General features: G+C 39.3%; 2 protein-coding genes across 2 annotated transcripts in view; both read left to right on the top strand.

The window, feature by feature from the left end:
- The window catches only part of LOC101293960 (vesicle-fusing ATPase-like), a 6710-nt gene extending 2400 nt beyond the window's left edge, over positions 1–4310 (top strand). Inside the window, exons 10-21 of the mRNA XM_004293970.1 lie at positions 447–512; positions 641–723; positions 1045–1178; positions 1425–1635; positions 1809–1940; positions 2020–2080; positions 2244–2303; positions 2537–2595; positions 2696–2783; positions 2981–3103; positions 3501–3566; positions 3851–4310. Of these exons, the coding sequence (XP_004294018.1) occupies positions 447–512; positions 641–723; positions 1045–1178; positions 1425–1635; positions 1809–1940; positions 2020–2080; positions 2244–2303; positions 2537–2595; positions 2696–2783; positions 2981–3103; positions 3501–3566; positions 3851–3994 (1227 nt within the window). The 3' untranslated portion in view covers positions 3995–4310. The remainder of the gene's footprint in view (positions 1–446; positions 513–640; positions 724–1044; positions 1179–1424; positions 1636–1808; positions 1941–2019; positions 2081–2243; positions 2304–2536; positions 2596–2695; positions 2784–2980; positions 3104–3500; positions 3567–3850) is intronic.
- Positions 4311–8220: 3910 nt separating this feature from the next.
- Positions 8221–11225, top strand: LOC101302634 (linoleate 13S-lipoxygenase 3-1, chloroplastic-like). The gene is made up of 7 exons (XM_004295578.1): positions 8221–8490; positions 8591–8828; positions 9041–9346; positions 9452–9645; positions 9735–10036; positions 10122–10388; positions 10469–11225. Exons 1-7 carry the CDS (start codon positions 8221–8223, stop codon positions 11223–11225), a joined length of 2334 nt encoding a protein of 777 aa, XP_004295626.1.
- Positions 11226–11657: the final 432 nt, after the last annotated feature.

Here is an 11657-nt window from a genome sequence, read left to right as displayed (position 1 = left end):
CTCTCTCTCTCTCTCTCTCTCTCTCTCTCTCTCTCTCCTGTTCATAGATTTGTTATGGAGGGTTACTATGTAATGCTTGTAATTCTTTATGTTTTATTGTATTGATATTTAGAAAAGTAATTTCTTCTGGCATTGGACCGGGATATGATAATGTCACTATACTAGTTCCACAATGAACTTGAATATAGTGACAGCTATGATGCTCTGTATTTCTCACCTGTATTTATATTAGCCTTTAAGCTGGGTAAGAAAATTATGATTAATAGTCACTGATGAGTTAGACTTGACATCACCTGGAGATCCTCCAGTTGCATAGCTTTCTAACTGTAGGAATTGATATTACTAGCAAAAAAAAATCAATGTATTTATATATGTGCTGTAATAGTTTTTGGTTAGACATTTTAGCTATTGCACCATATAACATGCGCTTTATTTCGCATATACAGTCAAGGGGATCGACTAGAGATGGCACAGGCGTTCACGATAGTATTGTGAACCAGTTACTAACAAAGGTTGGTGCATTTCGAAATTTCCGCATTGCAAAATGAAAAGAAAAAAAGAGAGAAGATTCTATGCCATTATTGTCTTGTGTTCCTGAGCTGTGTTATCAGTATGACTGAAAGACTACTTGATTTCCCAGATTGATGGTGTTGAGTCTCTGAATAATGTTTTGCTTATTGGGATGACCAACAGAAAGGATTTAATTGATGAAGCCCTTTTGAGGTGCGCTCTCTTTTTCTCTGCCTCCATCCCTCCCTTACATTTCTCATTCTCTATTTAACTTTTTTTTTTGTCTTCAAAATAATAAATAATAGCTTATAGTCAATATTTCTCTAGTGTTGGGTATAGTGGACTAACATTGTATAGTGGTTTTCAAACATGAACTATAACTTGTTCATATAAGATATCTTGAACTTTAGTAGCTAAATGCAGTCTGGACTCTGGACAACCTAACATAATTTGTGTATCCTTTTCTTTTGGGAAGTGAATTAAGTTTAATGGTTGCTGATTTTTTGAGGTATTTGTCTTTCTCTTGTTTTGTAGGCCAGGACGTCTGGAAGTTCAAATTGAGATAAGTCTTCCTGATGAAAATGGTCGCTTACAGATTCTTCAAATTCATACAAACAAAATGAAGGAAAGCTCTTTTCTTACTCCTGATGTCAACCTGCAAGAGCTTGGTATGTCCATGATTTACACATGCTTCCTGTATACTTATTCATATTTTACATGATCGATTTGGCAATTGTTTAACGGCTATTAAATTATTTGATTGGAAGACGGAGGGAATGGAAAATTGTAAATCATTAACATGTGGTGATTAAATAACTTATTGGTTGTTTTAGTTTTCCAAATCTTGGCAGTCATATGAACCATATCTGGGTATCCATAATGGATGGATTTTCTTATTTATCTTATGTTTGCAGCTGCTCGTACAAAGAACTATAGTGGTGCAGAACTGGAAGGTGTTGTTAAAAGTGCAGTATCATTTGCTTTGAATAGACAACTAAGTTTGGATGATCTTACCAAGCCAGTGGATGAAGAGAGTATTAAGGTTACCATGGATGATTTCCTACGTGCACTCCATGAAATTGTACCTGCATTTGGTGCCTCCACTGATGACCTTGAAAGATGCAGGTACAGCTCTAGTTGCTTGTGTACTACTGAGCTTTACAGTAACCGAGTAAATTGTTAGGGTTTATGTAGTTTAATTCACACCAGCTTGAAGTTATAGAAGAAATCTAGTTTTGGCACTTGTAACCTTTTATCTTAATTTTGTTTTGTGCTCTTGTTTATAAATTAATTTATAGACTTCATGGCATGGTGGATTGTGGGGAACGACATAAGCATATCTATCAAAGAGCCATGCTTCTCGTGGAGCAAGTTAAATCAAGTGAGAGAAGCCCACTGGTTACATGCCTTTTGGAAGGTCCTAGTGGCAGGTAAGCAATCCTGTGTTTTTTCCTATTGTAAGTGTGTTTTGTTGTTGCGAGTGTTCTGACAGTTACGTATCTTGGACAGTGGTAAATCTTCACTAGCAGCTACTGTTGGCATCGACAGTGATTTCCCCTATGTTAAGATTGTAAGCTCATGCCACATTTATTTTGATCTCATACCTCTGTGCTTGTCAAGAATTTTCTGTTGCTTTAAATTATTTATTCTTTTCCTTTCGGAAAAAGCAAAAATAAAAAATCTTTCAATATCTGACATAACTTCTTCTTTTTTGAAATTTTCTGTTTTGATAGATCTCGGCTGAGGCAATGATTGGTCTTCAAGAAAGCACTAAATGTGCACAGATCGCAAAGGTTTGTTGGTCTTCTCAATGGTTTTTAAGAACGCTAGCATTTTGGGAAGTGCTGGTTACTGCTTAAGTCTACAGATGTCACTTTGTGTCTCTAGTATTGTAAACTCCAACAGCAATCTATGGGATGATCTGTTGGTTTACCAAAATCAGTCTGTTTACACACTTGTGAATTGTTGAAGTTGTATTGATATGGCTGCTTTTAATTTATCTTTATCCTTTCCAATTATCTGATAGGTTTTTGAAGATGCATACAAGTCGCCATTGAGCATTATTATCCTGGATAATATTGAAAGGTGAGGCGGTCTACTTTGATTGATTTTTTGTTTACTCATCTTGGTTACTCCTGGGCCCTGGCACTGATGTCTTTTGAATTTTCTAATCTTTGGTGTGCAGGTTACTAGAGTATATTGCCATTGGTCCAAGGTTTTCAAATTTGATATCTCAAACACTGATGCTCCTTCTCAAGCGCACTCCTCCAAAGGTTCTTCATTTCCCCCTTCTTAACATTGACATTCAGAGCCCACTGGATTTAGGATCTATTGGCTGAATCCATGGGAAACCGTCTATTTGTAAACATGATTATAGTTTGGGATTTTTGTTTCTTTCTCTCACTGACATCCCAGACTTCTGTGAATGCATATAATATTTCTTTCTAATATTTCTATTTCTCGTCTGTAGGGTAAAAAGCTTCTGGTTTTTGGTACAACAAGTGAATTGGGCTTCTTAGACTCAATTGGGTTTTGTGATACCTTCTCTGTCACTTACAGTGTTCCCACATTAACGACAGAGGCTGCAAAGAAGGTAACCACATATTCTTGGCTCCATTCTGGTATTTCTTTTGGCTTTAAAGTTTAAACCTATTGTAGCCAAGTTGAATAGATCTTGTCTCTCGAATATGATTCTACAGCAATTTATGTTTCAAATTTGGCTGATAACGCTAGCTCAACCATAGCAAGCAATCCACCATATCACTGTAGTTTTTCTTAAATACGAATTATGGGGTTGTGTTAAATTCCTTAAGAATTAAACTGTTTCATTATATATGGTGTTGCTGCTAGTAACAAGATGACTGATTAGTTCTTCTAATAGCCATTCTTGTATTTCCTACTTGTCTCATTTGGAGCAACATATGCTGTAAATTGTTGAGTTTAACTGTGTATGTAAATTTACAATATGTTTGCTTGTTGTCTCCTTATAGGTGCTAGAACAGTTGAATGTCTTTGCTGATGAAGACATAGATGCAGCTGCAGAGGCCCTGAATGATGTAAACTTTCATCCCTATCTTTGTTCATTTATTTATTTATTTATATTGCTAAAATTTCTGCTATACTATTGTCCCCCGGCCATGTCTCTTTGAAAAGAGAACATAGAAAGAAGGTCGGATCATTTATGTGGTTGGTTTTTCTACAACAGGCCAAACTTTGCATTTGGTTGTTGTACTTGGATACCTAGAGTTGGTCTGTACTGATATTAGTGACCCAGATTATAGTGTCTCTTTTACTTCCTTATATTCTGACTTTTTGTCTCTGACATTCAACTTCTCTCTAGATTCCTATCAAGAAGCTCTATATGGTAATTGAGATGGCAGCCCAGGGTGAGCAAGGAGGGTCTTCCCATGCAATCTTCTCTGGACAATCGAAAATAGAGCTCGATCACTTTTATGCAATCCTCCAGGATACTGTTCGATATTAGTTTCCAACTTTCCATGTATAGTCGGATGTGAAAAACCACAGGATACTTCGGAGTTAAATAGTAATCTTTCACAACCTTATGTTCCTTCCATCTTCCTTGTTTATTTTTTAATGTTTTGGCTTTCGATTCATGATTGGTTATCTCTGTTAGCACCAAGTACTTATTCCCTGTTGGGACTAAAAGCTTGGCCGGAATCTGGGAGTTGAGTTGTATATCGAATTGAGGGGCTTGTTCTTGCCTTCATTTGTGGTTTTGTAGCTATACTGTTGTAGTGACAGTTTTTGAGGTAGTAAAATCATCTCGGAATCATTCTGGCACTCTTGTTTTAAATTCTGTTGGATCTGCGATGCTTCAGTTAGAGATGGCTCTCAATTTCTGTGGAAAAGTTTGTACAAAACTGATGGCAAGGATGTCAGACTATTTTAAGAAAACAAGTTTGATCCTGCAACTTTTCAACATTTTTTTGGAAGTTCACTTGGAACAAAGCTCTGAAACATATCTCTACAACTTGACACAATTCATCACTAGGCCTTTTTGAGCTAGGCATTTATAGAAATATGATCTCAGCATCAGTCTTTAATCCCTTGAGTTTTTCTTCCACAACTCCCCTATGCTGTTCTGAATAATTTCCGCGACAGGGGCTGAACTCTCCATCACCAACATATCTTCGACGTTGATTAATTACCAGCATTTCGAGCTTTGGTGAATTCTCTAGGATACAAATGGCCGGCTCTATCTCGTGCAGTCGTACCAATTACCCCTGAATCTTTGCATCTCAACCATTCTCAGATGATCATTTCTGAATCTAGAATGATTCCTCGTCTCTCTTGGATTAGTCTCAGACAAATCTCATCCATTTACCGCTAGCTCTTCCAAAAAGGGTGCAGCCTTGACGAGATCCAGCACAAAACTGACATCAACATCGTCCTTGTCTTGCATACTATGTCCACTTAAGTCGAAATCCAAGTTGAGTTGCTTGAGATTTCCATAAGTTGGTATGCTGCTGATTCGGGGTAGTTCCGCCGGCATCCGCAGATGAAGTCATGAAGAGTCTCAAATCTCAATCCCGGGACACAATGCAGACTGTGTTAGTGCTTGAGGTACTAATGTTTCACGTACCCTGTTGTTCGAGAAAGAAAAAAAAAAAAAAAAAAATATCTGGATAATTGTGGAGCTTTTATGTAAAAAGACATGCCGTTGCAATATGGAATATATTCAGAGGCTAGATTTAGTGCTGAAATCTCCGTTTTGGTTCCCTCCTGACAATGTAACACTTTCAGATGAGTTAGACGATCACCAGCAACTATAGGACCCGCATCAAGATTCTGATGATAATTGCCGTTCATCTAAGGAAAAACATAAGGGAAAATACCTAAATACCCAAAAATAAGGCTCGTAAAGCCCATTTGAATGAAAAACAGTTTCATTATCCCATTTCAATGTTTCTTATGAAAAATACGTTTATACCCCTACCCTAATTCTCTTTCTCTCGTCTCCCTCACCTCTCATTCCGATCTGCTATCCTTTCTCTCTTCTCTCTCTCTCTCTCTCTCTCTCTCTCTCTCTCTCTCACCATCATCACCGCCCTCCTCTTTCTCTGGAGCTCCGATCTCCTATGGCAATGGCTACCATCCTTGAATCCATCGTCGTTCCTCGCTCCTCCGCTCTGCCTTCAGCCACTCTCTCCTCGATCGCCGCCTCCTCCGTTTCTTCCCGCACCAGCCGCCTCGGATTGCCTCACTTCACTGGCCTCAAGGTCAGGTCCGCTCTTCAGACCTCTCGCTCTGTTGGATCGCTGACTTACGGCCCCGCTCATCGTCGTAGGGGCTCTCCTTCTCTCTCTCACCAATGTTTCTCCCTCCGCCGCCATGCTTCATCTCATCTACGACCACTCCAACTCTGACGTCATCCTCACCGTTTGCTGCAGCGAAAAGAGCCAGGTCACTCCTAGCCTCTAGAACCTTCTCGTTTGCCTTTTTGAATTTCTGTTGTTGTTGTTGTGGTGGTGGTTAGAGGCTTAGAGCTAGGAGGTTTCCGACTATTGATTCTGTTTGGTTGATGAGAAATCCATGTGAAATCGGACTTGAATTAGCATGGATTGAATTTCCTACGTAGTTTTCTGGACATATACACGTAGTACAGTTTCACGGTGACCAAATTAACGGCGCCAGAGATCTCCTCCGACCTCTCTCCTCCGATCTGGAAAACACACACTCTCTCTCTCTCTTTTGTCAATAACTCGATTATTAGGGGTCGGTAACTGATTATTGGAGGTCAGTAACTGATTATTGGGGGTTAGTAACCAAATTATTAGGGGTCAGTAACTAATTATTGGGGGTCAGTAACCAAATTATTAGGGGTCAGTTACTAATTATTGGGGTCAGTAACTGATTATTAGGGGATTATTGGGATCAGCAACCAAGTTATTGGGGGTCAGTAACTGAGTTACCGGTGACGGAAATCCAACGACGGGAGAAAATTTGAGTTACTGGAGGTCAGTAACTGATTATTGGGGGTCAGTAACCAAGTTATTGAGGTCAGTACCCGATTATTGGGGGTCAGTATGATTATTGAGGGTCAGTAACTAATTATTGAGGGTCAGTAATCAAGTTATTGGGGTCAGTACCCGATTATTGGGGGTCAGTAACCAAGTTATTGGGGGTCAGTTATTGAGTTACTGGGGGTCAGTAACCGAGTTACCGGTGACCGGAATCCGGCGACTGGCGACCGGAATCCGACGACCGTTGACCGAAATCCGGCGGCCGTTGACCAGAGTCCGGTGGCCGGTGGCCGGTGACTGGACTCCGGTGAGGTTCCGGCCAATTATTCTCTCTTTTCCACTTTCTCTCTCTATGCATGTTTAAAGGGTGAGAGTAAAATAGTCTTAAAATAATATAGTTTGTTAAGACTTTAGCAAAGATTTGTGTATTTGGGCATAAAAATTTATGCATTTGGACATAAAAAATGTTACCTTATATTGAAATTGGCTAATGCAAAAGATTATCATTGGAATGAAAAATGAGGGGTTTAAATTAGTACTAAATGGGCATTTTCTCAAAACATAATATTTATGTGTTTATGATGCCTATACATGTCGAGTTGAGTCTTCGCAAGATTACCATAATTAAATCTTATAAGATAAATTATGTTTCGTCTGTCGGTACCAATCTTGGATTCTCACTACTGTTAGGCCTTGTTTTGATTCAGAAAATGGATTTCTTACGAAAGTTGTCCTTGGGGTTTTCTAAGGGAAGGGGAATTAAAATTCTACCCATATATTTGTTAAAATGAATGAAAATTGGCGTTGATTTTTGTAGCAAATGTAACTGATGTTAGGAAATGAGAAATGACAATGGTTCCTTTGGGGAGAACGTAAGAGTTCCATTTTCCTAACCTTGCGCTTACTAAACATGAGAAAGGTGCCTGCAATATGTGAAACAAACAAGGCCTAATGTAAGATGGGACATGGGCGTGTGCGGCTCAAACTTCTTGATATTAGTGATTGATTTGATGTTTCCTCTCTCTCCCTTCTCAGAATCGGTGCCAATCTGTATACCAACCTTGAGCCATCAGCTATTCACAAGAGGAGCATTTGAAGAAATAAAGATGTTTGGACCTGATAATGACTGTATATACATACACACACATAGATGCAAATATACATGGCCTTGCCTAGTTATATTGGAAGAAAGCAATGGCAAGAAACAATGGGGACGCATTTGCAGTAGAAACATTACCTCTAAATATTCAGAGGCATTATCAGATCCACCCTTCTAGTCTCGCCATTAATTTCAATTGTCCAACTAAAAGAGGATGGTATCAAATTGTGAGAAAGAAGTTGGCCGCTCCTTGTGCTCATATACTAGAATCCATCAATGTTGCAGTTGGTGCGACTTCATAGGATGCGAAGCAGCAGCCTGCAGTGACTTTGGAACTTACTGCAGTAGTCACTGTCAAAAGGAAAAATGAAAAAAAGTTAAATACTATTAAAGGGCCATGCTGCTTAGGAGGCTTGGAAATCATGTTTCACCTAATGGCCATGCTGATCATCATAATCACAAGGGCATTGTCCTACGGCTTGTTAGTACTCAAATCCACACAAGTAAGCTGCTTAATTTGGTCTATATATAATCTCCAGTTGATTTGTTGATACTCATTGATATCACTCATTATTAATCTTTAATGTCTCCCTTCACCATGAACATGTTGAAACAAATGAAGAGGAAATGAAGCCAATGCTAAGTGAGGAAGCTATATTGGATTGGACAAAGAGTTTGAATATGCATGCCGGGAAGACCAGTACTACTTACCAAGTCAAATTTGTGGTGGATTCTAACTTTGGGATGCCAGGAGCCATCTTGGTCAGCAACAAAGACGAGAGTGAGTTCTATTTGAATAGCATCAACATTGAAGGTGTTATTCATTTTGCCTGCAACTCTTGGGTTCAACCAGAGCGCGAAAACCCTGCAAAAAGAATTTTCTTCTCTACAAATAAGGTGAACTTGAAGTTTATAGAGTTATATATACTTGCACAATAATACACCAAATATATAAATGACCAGGTTGTAATGATCCATCAATTTCAACTTTTTGTAGGCATACTTACCTAGTGAGACACCAGCAGGGCTTAAAGAATTAAGAGAAATGGAGCTAATTCAACTGAGGGGTGATGGAACAGGACTCAGAAAACCATCTGACAGAATATACGACTATGACACTTACAATGACATTGGAAATCCAGATCTGGGAACCGGATACAAAAGGCCAATCCTTGGAGGCAACAAACACCCACACCCAAGACGCTGTCGAACTGGAAGACCTCAAACCAAGACAGGTGATTCCTCTGTTTAACATAGAACAAGCAAGTAGTACTAGGATTGTAGGACTACTTAATAACTTCTGTTTGGGTCTGAACCAGCAAGTTCCAAAGTATGTGACAATAAATTTATTGGACTTCTAGCAATAGCTAAAAGAAGATACAATTCGGCATTCAATTTTGGTTATTACTGTACTAAAAATATTGACATTACATTGATAATACAACAGATGAGAATCTGGAGTCACCAGTAAATGAATTCCTGATGGCCTGTGTGCCCAGAGATGAAGAGTTTGAGGAGTCCAAGATAGAAGCTCTTGATCTAGGAAAGTTAAAGGCAATTCTGAGGCACATTATTCCTACCCTAAGAACAGTCACCAAGAATACTGACGTTTTCGAGGACCATTCAGACATCACAGATCTATATAGGGATATTTCTTCGGTCGAGATGAAGACTAAGAAGAATCTTTCATGGCCAAATATATTGAACAAAGTTCATGAACTTCTCAAATTTGACCCTATAAAATTAGACGCAAGTAAGCATCCTCTCATCTTAATTAGCCGGAGAACTGGTGTGGTGTGTATCAAAACAGAGCTAACCAAGAGCTAGGCATGTACTCAAATCTTCACTTCATTTGCAGGGATTACATCTTGTTGTTTGCCAGACGACGAGTTTGGCCGTCAAGCAATTGCAGGTATAAATCCTCTAAGCATAGAAAGGCTCAGAGTTTTCCCACCTGAAAGCAAATTGAATGCCTCCACCTATGGTCCACTAGAATCGGCCCTCAAGGAAGAACATATTATAGGCCATCTAAATGGCATGTCTGTGCAACAGGTAGATAATCCAAAGATCATCTATAAACAGAAAAAATGTATCGATGCAATATGAATTTATGATAAATATATGATCATGGAAATTTTCAGGCATTGGAAAAAAACCATCTGTTCATACTAGACTATCATGAAATTTTCCTTCCATTTATCAACCAAATAAATTCTATGGACAACCGAAAAGCTTATGCAACTCGTACAATTTTTTTCCTCACCTCATTGGGAACGTTGAAGCCTGTTGCCATTGAGCTCAGTCTGCATCAAACCGATTCAGATTCACCATCTAAGCAGGTTCTCACTCCTCCAATCGATGCTACAACAAATTGGCTTTGGGAACTTGGCAAAGCCCACGTATGCTCCAATGATTCCTGCGTTCATCAACTCATTCATCACTGGTAATTCACACCAGCACATTCAACATGAAAGGTTTTTGATAAAATGACACTAATAAGGCTAAACTTCAATTTTTTGCTGAAACAGGTTACGCAGCCACGCTTGTATGGAACCGATTATCATAGCAACTCACCAGCAGCTGAGTGTGATGCACCCCATCTACAGGCTTCTCAAACCTCACATGCGATACACAATGAAGATAAATGCATTGGCTCGTCAGTTTCTGATTAACTCTGAAGGAATAATCGAGTCTACTTTCACTGCTGGCAAACATAGCATGGAGATCAGTTGTGCTGCATATCAAGACTGGTGGCGCTTTGACCTCGAGGGGCTTCCTGCAGACCTCATGAGAAGGTAAGCATTTAATCTCAGTGTATGTTGCTACCAATGTGAACCATTATTTCCCATGAATAACTTTATTTTCATTTCAATAGAGGGATAGCAATACCAGACCCCACACAAGTCCATGGACTAAGACTAGTGATTGAAGGTTATCCTTATGCAACAGATGGACTCCTCGTATGGTCAGCAATCGAGAGATTGGTTCAGACCTACGTCCATTATTATTATCCCAGTGCAAGTGTGCTTCATTCTGATACAGAACTGCAAGCCTGGTATATGGAGTCAATCAACTCGGGCCATGCTGATCTTCGCCATGCTAGCTGGTGGCCAAAACTCTCTACTCCAGATGATCTAGCCTCTATTCTCACCACCATCATTTGGCTCACGTCAGCATACCACGCTGCGTTGAACAACGGGCAGTATCCATTTGGCGGATATTTTCCAACCCGCCCACCACACATGCGGAAACTACTGCCACAAGAGCATGAACTAGAGTATGCTACATTCATCAAGGATCCAGAAAAATATTTCCTATCATCATTGCCAAGTTTACTTGATGCAACAAAGTATATGGCTGTGGTAGATATCATCTCAGAGCACTCCCCAGATGAGGAGTATATTGGGGAAAGAAAAGACTTGTCTGCATGGTCAGCTGAACCAGTTATTATGGAGGCATTCTACAGATTTTCTATGGATATGAGGAGGATTGAAAAGGAGATCAAACGAAGAAATGCTGATTCAAGTCTCCGAAACAGATGTGGGGCAGGGGTTTTACCTTACGAGCTGCCCATGCCAAGCTCAGAACCTGGAGTTACAGCAAGAGGAATTCCTAATAGTATATCAATCTGAGGATTGACACAACTTGGGTCTAGAAAAAAAAGCACTCCTCAAAAGATTATAAACGCATAATAGATGATGAATAAAAGCCTAAACTGAGACTGAGTTAAGCTCAGTCAGCTAATAAGAGAAACACTCATCAAGCAGCAATATTCATCCTGCTATATCAAAATAAACCTTAGCGAAATTCTATAGCTAGGCAATTGGGCAGCTTAAGGCCAATTATATTCTCAACCATGCACACAGTCATGCCTAATCCTATATTAACAGTCAACGAATACATAATCAATAAAGGGAAAAAAGGAAAAAAAAAAAAAAAAAAACAAGAATAACTAACTGAAACTCCTAATACGTCTCCGTGCAAAAACGAGATTGCTACTCAGGAGAGCAGGAATTATACATTGATATATAATATGCAACACATAATCAACTTGCCTATCAAAG

This window comes from Fragaria vesca, linkage group LG3 (genome assembly GCF_000184155.1).
Source record: "Fragaria vesca subsp. vesca linkage group LG3, FraVesHawaii_1.0, whole genome shotgun sequence".
Lineage (NCBI taxonomy): Eukaryota > Viridiplantae > Streptophyta > Magnoliopsida > Rosales > Rosaceae > Fragaria > Fragaria vesca.
The sequence above is the reverse complement of the archived record's forward strand: the minus strand, read 5'-3'. Positions and strand labels throughout refer to the sequence as shown.

Bases quoted from the DNA above. Each gene is read 5' to 3' on its own strand.
- LOC101302634 (XM_004295578.1), top strand. From the start codon at position 8,221: ATGAAGCCAATGCTAAGTGAGGAAGCTATATTGGATTGGACAAAGAGT. The intron at 9,347-9,451 runs GTAAGCATCCTC...CTTCATTTGCAG, and splicing joins CCCTATAAAATTAGACGCAA to GGATTACATCTTGTTGTTTG. The intron at 9,646-9,734 runs GTAGATAATCCA...GGAAATTTTCAG, and splicing joins ATGGCATGTCTGTGCAACAG to GCATTGGAAAAAAACCATCT.